We start from the raw sequence: 19,725 nt of genomic DNA on the forward strand, positions 1-19,725 counted from the left end.
GCGGCTGGGCCCATGAGCCATGGCCGCTGAGCGTGCGCATCCAGAGCCTGTGCTCTGCAACGGGAGAGGCCACAACAGTGAGAGGCCCGCATACCACACACAAAAAAAAAATGGGCAGAAGGTCTAAATAGACATTTCTCCACAGAAGACATACAGATGGCCAAGAGGCACATGAAAAGATGCTCAACATCACTAATTATTAGAAAAATGCATATCAAAACTACAACGAGAGGTGTGAGTACATCCTCACACCAGTCAGAATGGCCATCATCAAAAAGTCTATAAACAAAAAATGCTGGAGAGGGTGTGGAGAAAAAGGAATCCTCCTACACTGTTGGTGGGAATGTAAATCAGTACAGACACTATGGAGAACAGTATGGAGGTTCCTTAAGAAACTAAAAATAGAGCTACCATATGATCCAGCAATCCCACTCCTGGGCATATATCTGGAGAAAACCGTAATTCAAAAAGATACACAAACCCCAATGTTCTTTGCAGCACTATTTACAATAGCTAAGGCACGAAAGTAACCTAAATGTCCATCTACAGATAAATGGATAAAGAAGATGTGGTACATATATACAATGGAACTTACTCAGCCATAAAAAAAGAATGAAATAATGTCATTTGCAGCAACATGGATGGATCTAGAGATTATCATACTAAGTGAAGTAAGTCACACAGAGAATCTAAAAAACGAATTTAAATTGAATCTAAAAAAATGATAGAAATGAACTTATTTACAAAACAGAAACAAACTCACAGACTTAGAAAACAAACTTATGGTTACCAAAGGGGAAAGGTGGCGGGGGGGATAAATTAGGAAGTTGAGATTAACATATACACACTACAATATATAAAATAATCAACAAGAACCTATTGTATAGCACTCAATTAGCACTCAATACTCTGTAACAACCTATATAGGAAACAGAATCTTTGAAAGAATAGATATATGTATAACTAAATCACTTTGCTATACACCTGAAACTAATACAACATTGTAAATCAATCATACTCCAATATAAAATAAAAATTAAAAAAACAAGCAAACTACAATGTCTTTGTTGAGAAATACACTGGGTCATTAATTACCAAGTTTTATTAAAAATCAGCCAATAACTCAATTAATAATTTGGCATTAACAAACAGATTAGACATTTCAGAAGATCAGTGAATTTGAAGACAGAGCAAAATGAAATATACAACATGAACACAGATAGAAAAAAAGAATGAAAAAAATTAAAATGAGATATGGGATAACATCAAGCTGACATATATATATGTGTATATATATATATATTTGGAATATATATATATTTGGAATCCAATATATATATATTTGGAATCCCTGATAGAGTATAATGAAGGAAGACAAAGTTTTTTAAGGAAAAAAATGGTTGAATAATTTCCCAATTTGATTAAAACTATAGATCCAAGAAGATCAAGAAACCTAAATACAAGAAATGTAGGGGCTTCCCTGGTGGCGCAGTGGTTGAGAATCTGCCTGCTAATGCAGGGGACATGGGTTCGAGCCCCGGTCTGGGAGGATTCCGACATGCCACAGAGCAACTAGGCCCGTGAGCCACAACTACTGAGCCTGCGCGTCTGGAGCCTGTGCTCCGCAACAAGAGAGGCCGCGATAGTGAGAGGCCCACGCACCACGATGAAGAGTGGCCCCCGCTTGCCACAACTAGAGAAAGCCCTCGCACAGAAACGAAGACCCAACACAGCAAAAATAAATAAATTAATAAACTCCTACCCCCAACATCTTAAAAAAAAAAAAAGAAAGAAATGTAAAGAAAACTACATCAAGGAATATCATAATGAAGTTGCTGAAAAACAGTGATAAAAAGAAAATATTAAAATCAGCCAAAGAAAAGAAAGACACATATTAAAGAACAAAGATTAAAATGATAGCAGATTTCTCATTGGAAACACAGTGGAGCAGCAATTGTAAAATAAAGGAAAAAACTATTAACTTGGAATTCTTTATCCAGGGAAAATATCATTCAAAAATGAAGGCAAAATAAAGACTTTTTCAGACTGGTAAGTCTGAAAAATTCATAAGCAACGGATCTACCAGAAAAAAATGTTAAAGGAAGTTCCATTTAAAGGAATGTTAAAGGAAGTAAAAGGAAAAATGACTCCAGATGGAAATATGGATCTACACAAGGGAATGAAAAACAATGAAAATAATAATTATGTGGGTAAATATAAAGATTTTTAATTATTTAAATCTCTTTATAAGATAACTGATTATTTAAGGTGTAAATGATAACAGTATACTGTGGGGTTGATAAGGTATATGGAAATAAATGTATGACAACAATAGCACAAAGGTGAGAAGGGAAAAAATGGAAGTATACTATTTTAAGAGTCTTACACTTATGTGAAATGGTGGAATAGTACTTGAAGTTACACGGTGATAGTTTAAGATGTACAGTATAAGCACTAAAGCAATCATTCAAATAATGAGTTACTGCTAATAAGTCAATAAAAGAGGTAAAACTGAATCATAAAAAGTTCAATTGCACCAAAAGAAGGCATAAAAAAGGAAAAAAGGAACAAAGTATAGATGGGACAAATAGGAAACAAATAGCAAGATGGAAGACTTAAACCCAACCATATCAATAATAACATTAAATGTAACTGAAACCCAACAATATATAGAACAGGATAAGGCATCCTGATGAATGAGTACAATCTATTCCGGGAATGCAAGGATGCAAGGCTGTTTTGCCCTTTGAAATTCAAAGTCTCTCACCATATTGAGAAACCTAAAAAAGGAAAACCAAATAACCATCTCAATATATCCAGAAAAAGCACTCGATAAAATCAAATATCCGTTCTTAATAAAAACTCTCAGCAAGCTAAGAACATAAGGAATCTCACTCAATTTGATAAAGGACTTATGCAAAAATTATGGTTAACATCACGCTTAAAGGTGAAAGATCAGAAACAAAGCAAGGATGTCCACTCTAGTCACTTCCAATTAAAATTGTACTTTAGGTTCTAGCCAGTGTAATAGTTAAGAAAAAGAAATAAAAGGCATCCAGCTTGGAAAGGAAGATATAAAACAGCATGACTGTCTATGTAGAAAATCTGATAGAATCTACCAAAGAGCTATTAGAACTAATATATGAGTTTAGTAAGGTTGCAACATATAAGGTCCATATAAAAAATTGACTGTATTTCTATATACTAATGCAAAAATCAGATGTTGAAATTAAAAATAATACTATTTATAACATCTTAGTGATAAATCTGACAAAAGACATGAGACTTCTACACTGAAAACTCTAATACATTGCAGAGAAAAATTAGAGTCAATATTAAAATTTCAATTACCCCCAAATTGATCTATATATTCTAAATAATTCCATCAGGCTTTTTGTTTTTTAAGAAATTGACAAGGTGATTCTAAAATTCACATGAAAAACAAAGGACTTTAGAATAGCCAAAACAAAGTTGAAAAAGAAGAATAAGATTCAAGGACTTACACTACCTGGCTTCAAGACTTATTAAAAAGCTACAGTAACCAAGACAGTGTATAAAGCTACAGTAACCAAGACAGTGTGATATTCAGTATCAAGATAGAACAGAGTTGTTCAATCCCAGTACTACTCACATTTTAGGCCAGATAATTTTTCATTGTGGGAGCTGTCCTATGTACTCTACGATGCTGAGCAGCGTTTCTGGCTTCTATCTACCAGAAACCAGTGGTATCTCCCCTGTTCTGACAACTAAAATTGTCTCTAAACTTTGCCAAATGTACCCTGGAGGCAAAATTGCCCCAGTTGAGACCACTGAGATAGACGACAGATCAATGGACGAGAACAGAGGCCAGAAACTGACCCACACATATGTGATGAATGGATTTTTCATCAATGGTATAAATTCAATTCAATGGAGAAAGTATAAATTATTTCAAAAAATGATGCTGGAACAGATATTCATATGTCAAAAACAGTCAATCTATGCCTTGCCCTACGTATACAAAAATTAATTCAAAATGGATCATGGATCTAAATGTAAACCTAAAGTTATAAAACTTGCAGAAGAAAACCTTGGGCTAGGCAAAGATCTCTTTGATACAACATGAAAATATCATCCTTAAAGAAAAAAAAGATAAATTAGATGTTATCAAAATTAAGAACTTCTGTCCTTTGAAAGATTCTGTTATGAGAGTGAAAAGATAAGCTACAGATCAGGTGAAAATATTTGTAAATCACATTTCTAATACTGGACTTGTATCTAGAATACACTTTTAAAACCTCTATAATGAGAAAACAACAATTAAATTTAAAAATAGGTGAAAGATTCAAACAGACACTTAAAGAAGAAATACAGATGGCAAATGAAACATGAAAAGATGCTCAACAATACTGGTTATTAGAGAAATGGAAATTAAAACCACAATGAGCTACTACTACACACCTATTATAATGCCTAAAATTTAAAAGCCTGTCCAGGGCTTCCCTGGTGGCGCAGTGGTTGAGAGTCCGCCTGCCAATGCAGAGAACACAGGTTCGTGCCCCGGTCCGGGAAGATCCCACATGCCGCGGAGTGGCTGGGCCCGTGAGCCATGGCTGATGGGCCTGCGCATCCAGAGCCTGTGCTCCGCAACGGGAGAGGCCACAACAGTCAGAGGCCCGCGTACCGCAAAAAATAAAAAAATAAAAGTCTGTCCATACCAAGGGTTGCCTATTAATATAGAGCACCTGGAACTCTCATACACTGCTGATTGGAATGTAAAATGGTACAATCACTTTGGAAAATCATTTCAGAGTTTCTTAAAAAGTTAAATTTATACCTACCATATGACCCAACCATTCTACTCCTATATTTACCCAAGGGAAATGAAAGCATATGTCCATACAAAGATTTACACAAATGTTCATAGCAGCTTTATTTGTAATAGCCAAGAAATGTAAACAACCCAATGCCCATCAACAGCTGAATGGATAAACAAATTATGGTATATTCATACAGTGGAATACTACTCAACAGTAAAAAGGAATGAACTATTCATACATCTTGTGACATAGACGAATCTCAGAATAACTATGCTGAGTGACAAAAGTCAGATTTTAAAAAGGCTCATACTATACAATTTCATTTTTATAAAATTGTAGACATAATAAATTGACCTCTAGTGACAGAAAGCAATTCAGTAGTTGTTTGGGGATGGTGGGGTAAGGGTGGAGGCAGGAAGAAGTGGGAATGGATTACAAAGGGGCACCAGGAATCTTCTGGGGGTGATAGATATGTTCCTTATTTGACTGTGGTGATGGTTTCATAGACATATACATACATCAAAACTTACCAAGTTGTATACTATAAATATGTGCAGTTTATTTTATGTCAATTATATACTTAAATAGAGATATTTAAAAATTAAAACTCTGCTGGTATCTAACTCCCATTCTCTCCTCTGGTTTTAGAATTCTTTTGATAATTGAGATATAATTGACATATAACATTTAAGGTGTACAATGTGTTAACTCGATAATTTATATACTGCGATATGATTACCACTGTAGCTTTAGCTAAGACCTCTATCATGTCACATAATTATTATTTCTTTTTTGTAATGAGAACAATTAAGATCTAGTCTCTGAGCAACTTTGATGTTTATAATACAGTATTGTTGACTATAATCACCATGCAGTACATCAGATCTCCAGGAATTATGTATCTACTAGTTGCAAGTTTGTACCATTAAGCAACATCGCCCCTGCACTCTTACACCCATATCACATTCTCAAAGGTTTTCCATATTAATCATACAGTTTATTTTTCTCATAAATCAATTTAGGGTTCATTAACAAATGTGATTTTTTTAAAATTCTGAGTTAATTCCTTAAGTTTTTAGAATTCAGTCGGCAATGGATGTTATATTATTCAACAACAGAATTCATAGCTAACATGTATGTGGCAAAAGTATACTAGGCTTTGCCATTACCATTATGTTAAATGAGTAGAATTACAGATATTTAGATAAAAATAATACACTATTTAAGATGTCTAAAGCCTAATCAGTTGATGGGGAGGAGACGATGCAGTCCCCCTCTGGAGAGAGAGTAAGATATTCTATGGTCCTGAAAAATAGGTAGAGTGGAATAAAGGAAAATAAAAAGCAAAGAGGGAAAAAATTAATGATTTTGTGACTTTCAAAAGTATGTGACTTTTTAAATCACATACTCCTGTCACTACCCCAAAAATATAAAACTGTACTTGAAGATGTTATAATGCCAAAATATGGGGGGAAAAAAGAATTACTTACACCCTATTAAACACATTGTTTTAAAATGTTGATAGTTGGCTGAGTTGAGAGCACTGAATGCATATATATCCCCAAACATAATGATAACAGGAGTTACTGGTAGTTATGCTTAAAAACATTCAGGTTCCAAATTGAACATAAATCTCTAGCCAAAATTCTCAGGTACTAATGTGTTTATTCAGCATCTTCAAGATGAACAAAATTACCACTATGCTCAGGAAAAGTATAAAAAGGAAACTAACAAGCTTAAGAAAAAAGTAACAGTATTTTTTAATGAAAAAAATTACATTATAACAAGGACAGTAAACATTAAGTTACTATATATATATATATATATATATATACACACACACACACACATATACACACATTTTTTAACTTTTTAAAAAACCCGGTACAAAATTAAACTGCATCTTTCTCATATTCACATGATTAAGTATGTATTTTGACAGGATATAAAGATGAAACACAAGCTGGTAGGCCTCAAGATTAGAAACTCTAATGCAGGACCATATCACCAAGACTATTTTCTATCATTTTGTGACTTTTAGAAAACATTTACCTTGTATAAGACATAAAGGCTTTTTCTTTTAAGTATGTTAACTGCCTACACAGAAAATCAATATTGAGGGAAGGACCCACCATGTCTGTGTTTATCTATAATTCACTGTAGTATATATAATGTTCACTTGGAGGCTTAGTTATAATGATAACTACAATAAAGAAACAACCTCAGCTGTAATTATGAATTCTAACTGCTTGTTTTGAACATCCAACTTTCTACTACAGATATTACACCTTGTAATACATGACACAAAAGAGCATATGTCAAACTTTGCTGCAGAGCTGTTAGGAGAATGCCAAATACAGATACTGAAAACTTTATGCGCTGTATTTAATACCCTGTGCATTTTAAAATTAACTGAATATTTTAAAAACGTAAACATACTTTTAAAAAAGCAATGCTAAGCACCTTTAAAATACAATACCAATATACTGTGACTGAACATGCATTTGGAGGACAAATTAATTTTTAAAAATTAATTTAGAAACCATTTTTAAAGAGCTACTCATTAAAATACTTACATGAAAATATTGATAGTTCCAGTTCCTACCTAAAAACCAAAAGAGTATACAATTAGGGATTTAAACCTTCATGCTCTTTTTTTTTTCTTTTTGTTTGTGGGGAAGATTCACTGCAACTTTCTGTCCTCGTAAAAGAAGTATCAGAAGAGACATTCACATAGAATTAAGTGAGAAATGTTTTTAAACTATGTTGTGTTCTTGACCAAGTGCTAAAGTCTGGATCCTCTGACATCTCTCATCCTCCTAAGTAACTGACTAGGGTTTGTATCTTAACAAGCATTTCTCCTTAGCAACATCAAAAAGGAATGTCTCCAAAGGAATATAGTTCAGTAGACTATAATAAACTATCGTCATTAATGAAAGGTAAAGATCTATTATTTAAAATCTTGAAAAAAGTTTCCATAAAAACTAGAAATAACAAATGAAATGAATATTACCCACAATGCAACACTAAACTATAAATTAATTGGGACTTATACCCTTTAAGTACACACAGACTAAGAGAAAACTGGGCTTGAGGTAACTAAGAGTTGTGGGGTTTTTTTTTGCTGTACGCGGGTCTCTCACTGTTGTGGCCTCTCCCATTGCGGAGCACAGGCTCCGGACACGCAGGCTCAGCGGCCATGGCTCACGGGCCCAGCCGCCCCGCGGCATGTGGGATCTTCCCGGACCAGGGCACGAACCCATGTCCCCTGCATCGGCAGGCGGACTCTCAACCACTGCGCCACCAGGGAAGCCCTAGAGTTGTGTTTAACTTAGCATAACATAGATTTGGCAGCCTGCCTCTATAAATGCTGACATCAAGTATTTTCAATTCTTAGGAAATATAAAAGCAATTCTTATTAAAAAATTATATATGTAACTGAATATTAACTTTGCATTAAATATAGGTATAAATAACTTTTATGTTAAATAGGGTATAAATATAAAGAGCAAGGAATTTTATAATTCCATCTGCTTCTAACATAACAGTGCTTTATACTTAGATACATGTTGTGTACCTGAAACAATTAAAGTGAATTAAGAATGGGAGATTGAACTTAGAAAAGCCAAAAAGACTCATAGTTATATAAAGTATTAAGGTTAAATTTTACATTCTGCATGCTTTGAATATTAAACATTAATATCCATTGGAAATGCTTATTACTTTTAAATAAAAATTTAAATATACCCACAAATGATCTCCGGGGGAAAAAAAGGCTTTAGGTTGATTTCTTGACAGCTATAATTGACATTTCCAGTTCGCCAGCCTTATAGAAACAAGTAGCTTATAATGAATATACTGATTAGTACTTATTCAGTATTTGAAGTAAATATACTTACAAAAAGACTCATATTCATGTAAAGTATTAAGGCTGAATTTCATATTATATTCTGTATGCTTTGAATATTAAACATTAATATCCATTTGAAATTCTTATTTTTAAATAAAAATTTAAATAAACCCACACATGGTCTCTACAGGGAAAAAAAGCCTTTAGGTGATTTCTTGACAGTTATAATCGACATTTCTAGGTTACCAACCTTCTGGAAAAGAGAAGCTTATAATGAATATACTGATCAGTACTTGTTCAGTATTTGAAGTAAATATGCTTATTTAACAAGCAAATATAACACACCAGTTGTTTTAAAGTTTTAAATATGAACTAAATTTTCAACTATAAATCTTTACCTTTAAATACTATAAATTTTAATACCATCAATTCATTAAGAACTCTGGCACAGAAAAATAAATACAACTTAAATTCTTTTCTAACCAGAGCTGAATCTTCAATACAAAATAGGGAAAAAAAAAAAAAGAAAAATCTTCTGCTGATATCAAAAAGTTCCCCTAATTATCTGTTAACACCAGGGAATTCTATTATTCTTTCTGAATTCTCTCAATTTCTACATTTTTCAACCCATAAGTAGTATCTTAACTACAATACTGTACAAATCCATGCAAAAAACATTTATTTCTCTTGCTTATCTGATTCAAGTTAAAACTCTCAGTACTTACCAAGACACTGTAAATTTCTACTAGATGACCATTGGTATACTACTGGTTTGTAGTTTTAAGTATAAAAATTAGAATGGAAGAAGCTAAAATGCAACCACATAGTTTTCACAGATGTGAATGTTGGGCTTCATGTTATGATGTAAAATCTGTTGTTTTTCTTTCCAAATGAGACAGACCTCAGATATTCTCCCGTCTGCCAATTTAAAAATTTTCTTCACAACTTTAAAGAGGGAATAACTCTTTCAGAACTCAAAAAAATTCACCACACACACACACACAAACTCACATACTTTTTTTGTTGTTCTTTTTTAAGAACCAAAATTAATATCTAATTTCCAGAGGATGAATTAGATAAGTGGATACGTTCAGATGACCTTTTGAAATACTGGCCTTATCAGATAATCAAAAAGCATAAGAATTATACAAAATAAGAGGAATAAAATATCTCTTAAGGTAAAAATAGGGAGTTAGCAACAAATGTCAGTTTTAAATTAAAGCTGCTCATTAAACCAGTCTTCAGTCCACTTATCACAATGCTGCGCTTTGATAATATTCACCTTCTTTTTTATGACATCAGAAGTCACCAGAGTTGTAAATTCTGAAAAGCTTCAATAATTTATGTAGCAGACAATTTCTTACAGTCCAATTTTTTTTTTGCTTCCATAGATAATGCTGGTTCTTTGGGTTCTTGCTTAACTTGGTTCACAGAAATGGTACCTTCTGGACTTTCTTCAACTTTAAAACCGAACATAAAAGAAAAACCCTAAGGGTTAATATAATTTATAATACTGGAATCTTTAGAATTATATGAATTTAGAAGCAAGGCAAAAAAAACAACAACAGTAGTTTGGAAAAAGAATCAAGTAATTTAGAAAATCAGTTGGTGTATTTGAGAACTCAATGCTTCTGACATCTTAACGGTCATTCATATTAAATTCCTTCAGTACGGAAAAAAAAAGAGACCAAGAAAACTGCAAAGTTACACTCTTCAAAAGATTCTTTGACCGAAAATCAGTCCATAATTTGATAAAATTATGAGGAATATTTCATATTTAAACTCAACTGTCTTTAAAAATATGTGTGACTAAAAGTCAGGAAGCCTCTCATTATTTGAAAATGATTTTTTTTTTACAAACAGCAAACATATACTACAAATCCACTGATGTGTTACCATTCTCATATGGTCTCCATACTCACTCAATGTTGTCTCCCTAAAGAAACCACACTACTTAAATACTTCAGAAAAAATATGCAACATCTTAAATGATAGCTCTGACTTAGCTGCACAAGCTATGTGTTTGCTTATGCGAAACATTTCAGAATGTACTACCATTCTGATTTCAAAGTACTTATGACCAAATTAATGTAAATGTAGCAAACCAGCAACACTACTGTGATCTGGCAGGTGGGATACCTAAGATAAAATCTTTCTCTTTCTCAGGAATATCAGTTTTTCAGTTGCTATGGGGAACCAAGGTCAAGGGGACTATACTTGCTCAGAAAAGTGTGTTGAACACACCTAATGCTTGTCACATACAGGTGTGTTAGAGTTTAGCCTACACCATATCGAGAAAACCAGTAGAGGATGGATTTGAGTGATCCTGAGAATTCATATTTAGGTGAAGTAGTCCCTAAAATCATGATCTAACTTGATAGATCATGCAAGTTCAGATCCAAAGAGGGACTCCTTTAAGGCAATCTGAATTACAGCTCCCAGAAAACCTTGGCACAATGGACGGACGAGAGATCTTAGAACTGGAAGAAGTTTTGGAGGCAGACAGGTCCGGGTTTAAATGCCCTCTCTGTCACTTACTAGATGTGATTTTTTAGGCAATTACTTAACCTCCCAGAGTCTTGGTCTCCTCATCTGTAGAATGGGGACACTACTAGCTATTTCATGGAGTAGTTGTGAGGATTAGTTCATGTATATTCCTTTTCTCTCTCTTCTCCTAAAGTTCCTAAAGACAACTGCCACAGCCCTCTGGAGAAATTTTCTTAAAAGTATGCTTCCTATAAATTTAAAAGCCAATGATTTTTTTCTGGAAGGCACTATCTCACACATGGAGGGGAAAATGTATGTTCTAAGGATAATTTCTATGAAGACTTTTGTTCTTCAAAGCAAACTGCAGATCTTTTCCCACAAAAATGCCCAATCCAGAACAATTTGTGTGAAAAGAAGTGGCATAGGTCAAGTAGCAGTTAACAGAATTTATTACTATGTTGACTGGGTTCATTCCAAAGTGAAGGCAACAAAGTCTTGGATTAAAACCAAGTCCCCAAGTCTTACTAGTTCCCTTTCAATTTCTATAGAACTCAACATTTAAGTCTATAATTCAAAATCCTCCTTTTAACCTTTACATCTGCCAACTTCATCCCATTTTTCTTTGTGTGTGTGTATCAATTTTTCCATAATAACCTTTACACTAAATAGTTTTCCTTTTAGAGTTTCTCTAATTTTTTTTCATGCATTCAAAAATGATCTTCCTAAAAAAAAAAAAAAAATGACCTTCCTGATTTCACATCACCACAGATTTTCCATGTAAAACTAGGTAATTAGGGAATGAATAATTTTGATAAAGAAAAACATTAAAATGTTTAAAAGTTATTAAACTCATGGTCACCAAATTTCTTCCCTTTTTCTCCTGGTTTTACTTTATTTATTAATATATTATAAACCCACTGAGTAGAAATGACAGTTTTTTTCTCTCTAGTGTAATAGTGATGATAGTCCATAAAGGTTAAAAAAATAAAATCATATGATTTTAACTTACTGAGAGCTGGGTCGCTGTCTATAATCTGTATTGGAATGGTCTGAACATTTCCCAGCAGAATCCGATGAACATTTCCTTCCAGATTCTCTGTATCCTCAACATCTCCAACTTCCACCAGCTGATCCACTGCAACCAGATTTTGATCGGGTCCTGGAAGGTTACCCATGGTAGAGGAAATACTATTGTTTTGGGTTAGGCATGTATCTGTTTGAAGGCAATGAGTTTGACCAAGCAGCAGAGAATTATTATTCATTACAGCACTTCCTACTGAATCCAGAAGTCTTGAAGGACTGGAGGAGGGGTGATTATTTACTGATATCAGAGCTGGTGATCCATCAGAAGATGTGAATCTTGGTTGCAACTGCAAACCCTTTTGAACCGAAAAGAGTTACATCAAAATGTTTGAATTTACTATGTATGTTTTTCTTATCAAATATATTACTCTTTTGACACAAAATTGGAATAAAAGCTAAGAGTATAGCTAATAACAAATATTAAGTGAGGACAGAAACAACAACCAAAGGAAAACTAGTACAACTAATTTTATCGCATGCATAGTCAATTCAAACTTTTCCAAAACATATTGTTTGAATTATCATCTTAAATCAAGACACAAAAAAGTCAGAAAATTAATGATGAAAACATCTTTGATCATCTTTATAATTCTATAACAATTCTGTTAAATCCCTAAGAAAAGAGGGAAGATTGAGGAAGAACGATAAGGGCCCCAAATTTGGCTATTACACTGGATACTTACCTGTAGTTGTGTGAATATTTTTGGCTGAAATGAAGAAAGTGAGGAGAGCAAGTGCGCTGGCTCTGGAGACAAAGAACCCCTTGTCTGATTTGTTTCCACTTTGCTGGAAATTGCTTCTCCTTGTGAATTTCCTAAATTATATAAAAAATAAACTATTAAAACAAAGTAATTTTTATGGCTTCTAGGATATACTTTATTACAATCCTTACTATCAGAAATGGAATAGGAAATAAGGTCAAAGGTTTGAAACGGACTTTAAGAAGTTATCTAGTCTACTATTTCCAGAACCTGGTAGATCATCAGAATCACCAAACTTTAAAAAATAAATTCCTAGATTCAACCTCCAGTAATTTTAATGCAGTATATCTAGGAAGGGATGTAAGAAGCTATTTTTTTCCTTAAAAGATTCTATACCTGTAGTTCTAATCTAGTCCATTTTTTTCATGCTATAATGCTGGACCTAAGCTTCTCCAGATGTGGAACACCTATTGAATATCTCAGTTACAAACACCAAACTTAACTCATCTTTGATAACCCTAGTGCCTAGGACAATGCCTGGCATAAAGCAGGTCTTCAATAATAATAGTACTAAATTTCTTTCAATAACTCATTTTTGAATAAATGAAGAAGAGTAAAAATTTTTCTTTTCTAAATATCTCAATTTTAAAGTAATTGTCCTTCGGGAATTTGAGTCCTTCTCATGTAATTCTTATATGTTAACCCAAATATATTCATCTCTTTAAGGTAATCAAAAACCAATTAAAACCAATCATCAACAACTATTTATTGCTCCCATACTGCATATCGCACCCGTGTAACCGAGTAATTTTAAAAAATGGTCCTGGTGTCAGACAAGGATGGATTTAAGTGCTGGCTTTTCTCTGTAGCCTTCAACATTCTATTTAACTCAGTTTCTAAACTTCAGTTTCCTCATGTGTAAAATCAGGATAATAAGAGAATTTTCCTCAAAGGATTAACAGTACTCTCACTTTTCTTGGCTGCTTCATTTCTAACTGTCCCACCTCACTATGCTGCAGTTACCCGCTACTATGATTATACCTGGGACTATTATTCCACATGTAAAATCTCTAATTCAAACATCCCATTCTCTGATCACAACCTCTATTCTTCCAGGGATTTTGCTCAGGTACTCTACTACAATTCTGCTTCAACTTCATGTGAACCTCCAGTTAACTAATTCCTCAATTTTCTTCAGATCCATCACTGTCTTCCTTAATAAAATTTTCTCCCCATCCAGCTTAGAGTCCTGGGCTTATAATTTTAGTCACTCTCTTGCAAATACCTTAAACTCCCTTTCCTCTCTGTCCTTTGGTCATAACGCCCTGGTAAAATCCTAATTCTGGATGAAAATGGCTTCCAGGGCCTATACATGTAAAGCTGAATGTCACCGAAGAAGAAATTCGCTGTCACTACTAATACCAATTCATGATCATCAGCCTCAATAGGAACTTCACGTATATGACAATCTTATAATGTTTCTCTCACTCTATATCAGGGATGATATTAAATCTCCATTTTCCTCAAATCTTGGTCACCCTTCCTGTGATCTTTTCTCATTCTTAACACTTACTTAAAGAGAAAAGAGAAGCTATCAGATAGAAATGTACTCAACTTCCCATCACCAAACCTATCAAGTACCTTCATCTCCATCTAGCTCTTCAGGTCTCTCCTTTCCTAACATACCTTCCCTCAACCCCATACCCACTTCATAGCAAACTTTTTGAAGCGGTCCACACTGTCTCTGCTTCTTTACTCATCTCTCATTCACTCTTCAGCTATGCCAATATGGGTTCCTTCCAATCCACCTCATTGAAATGATTGGTACTCACGCTTTTCCAAACTTAATCACAGGATCTTTTTCTCTCCCCTGCTACCAATACCCAACTCTTATGCCAGGATTGCTGAGCTCAGTAAATGCCACTGTCAGTCAGTTGCTCATGGAAGAAACTCAGGAGTCATCCCAGATCATTCCCACTCTTTTACCTCCTACACCTATTCAATCAATACCCAAGGCCTTTGAATTCAATTTTTTAAATAACTCTTAAATCTGCCTAATTCTAGTATAAATGTCACCAACTGTAATCTATACCACTATCACCTTTCACTTGGACTGCTGAAAGGGCCTCCTAAACCTGTTTTGTTTAACCAGTTTTATCTCTAAGCATTGTCTATACTTTACACTAGCTTTCTTAAGTTCCTTGGACACAGCAAGCACTTTCTTGCTCAGCCTTCAAACATGCTATTCCTTTGATTGGCAAATTCCTATTCATTCTTCAGTTCTCAGTCTAGAGAATAGGGAAGGGACACTTGAGAAAGTAACTTTTAAACTAAGTTGCATGTCACTATCACCATTCCCATACAATTTGGCACAATTCTCTCATGGCACAATTCATAAGAGTAATTCATTAGAATATACTGTAGTGCCTTTTTCTCTTGCTAAACTTTAAATTCAATGAAGCAAGAAACTTACTTTTTTTTTAGGCTCAGCATTTATCACACTGAGTTAATATACACAGAACAAATGAATAATTCTAAAGACTTTGTGAATTATTTTTTTTATGTTACTGGTGAAGGTACTATGATTTTAATTCATTACGTATTAAATGTTAAAAAAATGGAACTGAGGAGGGAATTCCTTATTTATATTAAAAGGTAAGTTACCAAAAATTCTATTCTTTTTTTTTAACACCTTTATTGGAGTATAACTGCTTTACAATGGTGTGTTACTTTCTGCTTTATAACAAAGTGAATCAGTTATACCTATACATCTGTTGCCATATCTCTTCCCTCTTGTGTCTCCCTACCTCCTACCCTCCCTATCCCACCCCTCTAGGTGGTCACAAAGCACCGAGCTGATCTCCCTGTGCTATGCGGCTGCTTCCCACTAGCTATCTATTTTACGTTTAGTAGTGTATATATGTCCATGTCACTCTCTCACTTTGTCACAGCTTACCCTTCCCCCTTCCCATATCCTCAAGTCCATTCTCTAGTAGGTCTGTGTCTTTATTCCCATCTTACCCCTAGGTTCTTCATGACTTTTCTTTTTTCCCTTAGATTCCATATATATGTGTTAGCATATGGTATTTGTTTTTCTCTTTCTGACTTACTTCACTCTGTATGACAGACTCTAGGTCCATCCACCTCACTACAAATAACTCAATTTCGTTTCTTTTTACGGCTGAGTAGTATTCCATTGTATACATGTACCACATCTTCTTTATCCATTCATGCGATGATGGACATTTAGGTTGCTTCCATCTCCTGGCTATTGTAAATAGAGCTGCAATGAACATTTTGGTACATGACTCTTTTTGAATTATGGTTTTCTCAGGGTATATGCCCAGTAGTGGGATTGCTGGGTCCTATGGTAGTTCTAGTTGTAGTTTTTTAAGGAACCTCCATACTGTTCTCAATAGTGGCTGTACCAATTCACATTCCCACCAGCAGTGCAAGAGTGTTCCCTTTTCTTCACGCACTTTCCAGCATTTATTGTTTCTAGATTTTTTGATGATGGCCATTCTGACCGGTGTGAGCTGATATCTCATTGTAGTTTTGATTTTCATTTCTCTAATGATTAATGATGTTGAGCATTCTTTCATGTGTTTGTTGGCAATCTGTATATCTTCTTTGGAGAAATGTCTATTTAGGTCTTCTGCCCATTTTTGGATTGGGTTGTTTGTTCTTTGGTTATTGAGCTGCATGAGCTGCTTGTATATTTTGGAGATGAATCCTTTGTCAGTTGCTTCATTTGCAAATATTTTCTCCCATTCTGAGGGTTGTCTTTTGGTCCTGTTTATGGTTTCCTTTGCTGTGCAAAAGCTTTTAAGTTTCATTAGGTCCCTATTGTTTATTTTTGTTTTTATTTCCATTTCTGTAGGAGGTGGGTCAAAAAGGATCTTGCTGTGATTTATGACACAGAGTGTTCTGCCTATGTTTTCCTCTAAGAGTTTGATAGTTTCTGGCCTTACATTTAGGTCTTTAATCCATTTTGAGTTTATTTTTGTTTATGGTGTTAGGGAGTGTTCTAATCTCATACTTTTACATATACCTGTCCAATTTTCCCAGCACCACTTATTGAAGAGCCTGCCCTTTCTCTACTGTACATTCCTGCCTCCTTTATCAAAGATAAGGTGACCATATGTGTGTGGATTCATCTCTGGGCTTTCTATCCTGTTCCATTGATCTATCTTTCTGTTTTTGTGCCAGTACTATACTGTCTTGATTACTGTAGCTTTGTAGTATAGTCTGAAGTCAGGGAGCCTGATTCCTCCAGCTCCGTTTTTCATTCTCATTGTTGCTTTGAATATTTGGGGTCTTTTGTGTTTCCATACAAATTGTGAAATTTTTTGTTCTATTTCTGTGAAAAATGCCAGTGGTTGTTTGATAGGGATTGCATTGAATCTGTAGATTGCTTTGGGTAGTAGAGTCATTTTCACAATGTTGATTCTTCCAATCCAAGAACATGGTATATCTCTCCATCTATTTGTATCGTCTTTAATCTCTTTCATCAGTGTCTCCTAATTTTCTGCATACAGGTCTTTTGTCTCCTTAGGTAGGTTTATTCATAGATATTTTATTCTTTTTGTTGCAATGGTAAATGGGAGTGTTTTCTTAATTTCACTTTCAGATTTTTCATCATTAGTGTATAGGAATGCCAGAGATATCTGTGCATTAGTTTTGTATCCTGCTACTTTACCAAATTCATTGATTAGCTCTAGTAGTTTTCTGGTAGCATCTTTAGGATTCTCTATGTATAGTATCATGTCATCTGCATTTGTGAGTTATTTTATAGGCAAAGTGACTCTTAAAGGTTAATAAGCCAAAGATTAAAAAAAAATTGTACTGTATATAATTATTAATTTATTCTAAAGCATCTATTTAGGTGTTAACTTTTTAGAAGCCATTATGCTAAGAACTAGGTATATTAATTTGAATAAAATATGATTCTCAAATCATAATGAAAGATACATATGCATAAACAAAGGATACCATGTTAAATGCAGAGATAAATACAAAAGAGTGAATATCCATCTGTACATAGGGGGTGAAGTTAAGAGAGCATTTAAAGCCAAAGAGATTGCTATGTGAGTAATGAGAGGAGTTCGCCATACAGAAGAGGAGAAAAGACATTTCTAGAAGAGACATTCCTAGACAAAGACATTTCTAGAAGAGAGAACAAAAGGGTTGAAATAAGCTTGGAATATTGAGAGAGCAAAGGAGTAAGAACATATGAGAAAAAACAAACCATACAAAAAAAACCATACCAAAAAAAAGGAAAGCTGATTATATAGAAGGAAATTTAAATAGCTGGAAGTATTTTGATAAATCCTAACATAGTTGCTCTTGCCTCTTTGGGACATGGTTTCCTTATCCATAAATTAGACGAGATAAATTAGATAACATCTTAAATGTCTTCCAATTTTAACACTGTTTGATTTTATATCTTAAAAGTATTCAAGATAACCTACCTTCTGCAAGTGTAACTGTCACAGTCTCTCTGAGAATATTCCCACTATCTGTAGTCCATTGAAGCTGAAATGGGAACATTTACTTCAGTAAAAAGAACAAAGCATTTATTTTGAAAACTATTTTAAAACAGCAATGCAACTGTCATATCTTATTCAGTCATAGTATAAATGTGCTTTATTCTGTAATTACTCTCTTTATTTGTTCACATTCTCAAAGTATTAAGTATATTTAACTATGCAAATAAATTAGCTTCCTAAGGTCAGATAGCAAGAATTTGGATAGCAAGTGTAGATGGCAAAGACTACTGCTAACCAAATCTGTTTTAGTTCCTGAATTTTGGATAGTGAATAACTAAGAGTTTTGGACAGAAAAGAATAGTAGCTCTAGCTTAAAAAAGTCTCAATCTATTCAGTTACTGAATTTAGAGAGTAAAAATGTATAGAGAAAAGAATACTGCTACTTGAGATTTTAATGCCAAAATCACTGCTTGTATTACAATTAGCAGTTCCTGGGTAACTACATTAATCTCTTCAGATTAGGCAAAATTTTCATAGAAATGGCCACTTTTCTGGAGAAAGCTACAGTATCACAGTGTGAGGTAAACTTTATATCCATAGACGGCATATAGAACCAACATCATCACTTTGTGTATTCAACTCTGAACTATTCTATTTAAACTTGCTTCTATTGAAATTTTAAAAAGAGGTGGAGATATACACAGTATGTACTCAATAAATATCTGTTAAATGAATAAGATACACTTTTTACAGAGATAATATGTGTTGATTTTTAAGTGAAGATTACTATTGTTATTATAGTCAGGGTTGGAAATTCGCTGATATTTCTTCTTGTGAGAGTAATAAAAAATATTTTAGTCAAATCATTATCTGAGAGTTCATAGTGTTCACATTTTGAGAAAAAGATACTATCGTTTTTCCTTATATCACAGTTACTTTTATGGCCTAATAGCAATCATGCATCAGCTGAGAAAGATTGTTGTAATAAAACAAGGAATTACAGTTGTAATCATACCGTTGCTGGAATAATCTCTGAGTTATATACATTATCTCCATTTCTCAAGGATTTCTGTACCTCATGGATGTGATTTTTTATATCATTTACAGTTGGAAAAAAGGATAAATTATGTCTTTCAGGTACCTCATCAGGTTTGAACAGTTCCCTTTCCACAAATTTTCTATGGAGAATATAAAACAGAATAAAAACATAAACAATCTAGCAATCTAATTCAGCTCAAATGACAAAGAGTTCTCTTTTAGTATAAACTTCTAAGTATGGTTTACAGCTTTATAAGTAATTTATATTTTTCCACTTT

The 19,725-nt window shown here is 33.8% G+C and overlaps 1 protein-coding gene across 5 annotated transcripts in view; it reads right to left on the reverse strand.

Annotated features, from left to right (window-relative positions):
• CARF (calcium responsive transcription factor) overlaps positions 1-19,725 on the reverse strand; it is a 98,650-nt gene that overhangs the window by 32,840 nt on the left and 46,085 nt on the right. For all 5 annotated transcript variants that reach the window (XM_029224566.1, XM_029224567.1, XM_029224565.1 and 2 more), the window contains 6 exons: positions 19,425-19,587; positions 18,392-18,455; positions 12,903-13,033; positions 12,146-12,515; positions 9,932-10,109; positions 7,376-7,404 (listed from right to left, as the gene is read on the reverse strand). In XM_029224566.1, coding sequence (XP_029080399.1) covers positions 9,991-10,109; positions 12,146-12,515; positions 12,903-13,033; positions 18,392-18,455; positions 19,425-19,587 — 847 coding nt within the window. In that variant the 3' untranslated portion in view covers positions 7,376-7,404; positions 9,932-9,990. The remainder of the gene's footprint in view (positions 1-7,375; positions 7,405-9,931; positions 10,110-12,145; positions 12,516-12,902; positions 13,034-18,391; positions 18,456-19,424; positions 19,588-19,725) is intronic.

The sequence above is a fragment of the Monodon monoceros genome, unplaced genomic scaffold (assembly GCF_005190385.1).
Source record: "Monodon monoceros isolate NGI ecotype Baffin Bay Population unplaced genomic scaffold, NGI_Narwhal_1 Super_Scaffold_16, whole genome shotgun sequence".
NCBI classification, from domain to species: domain Eukaryota; kingdom Metazoa; phylum Chordata; class Mammalia; order Artiodactyla; family Monodontidae; genus Monodon; species Monodon monoceros.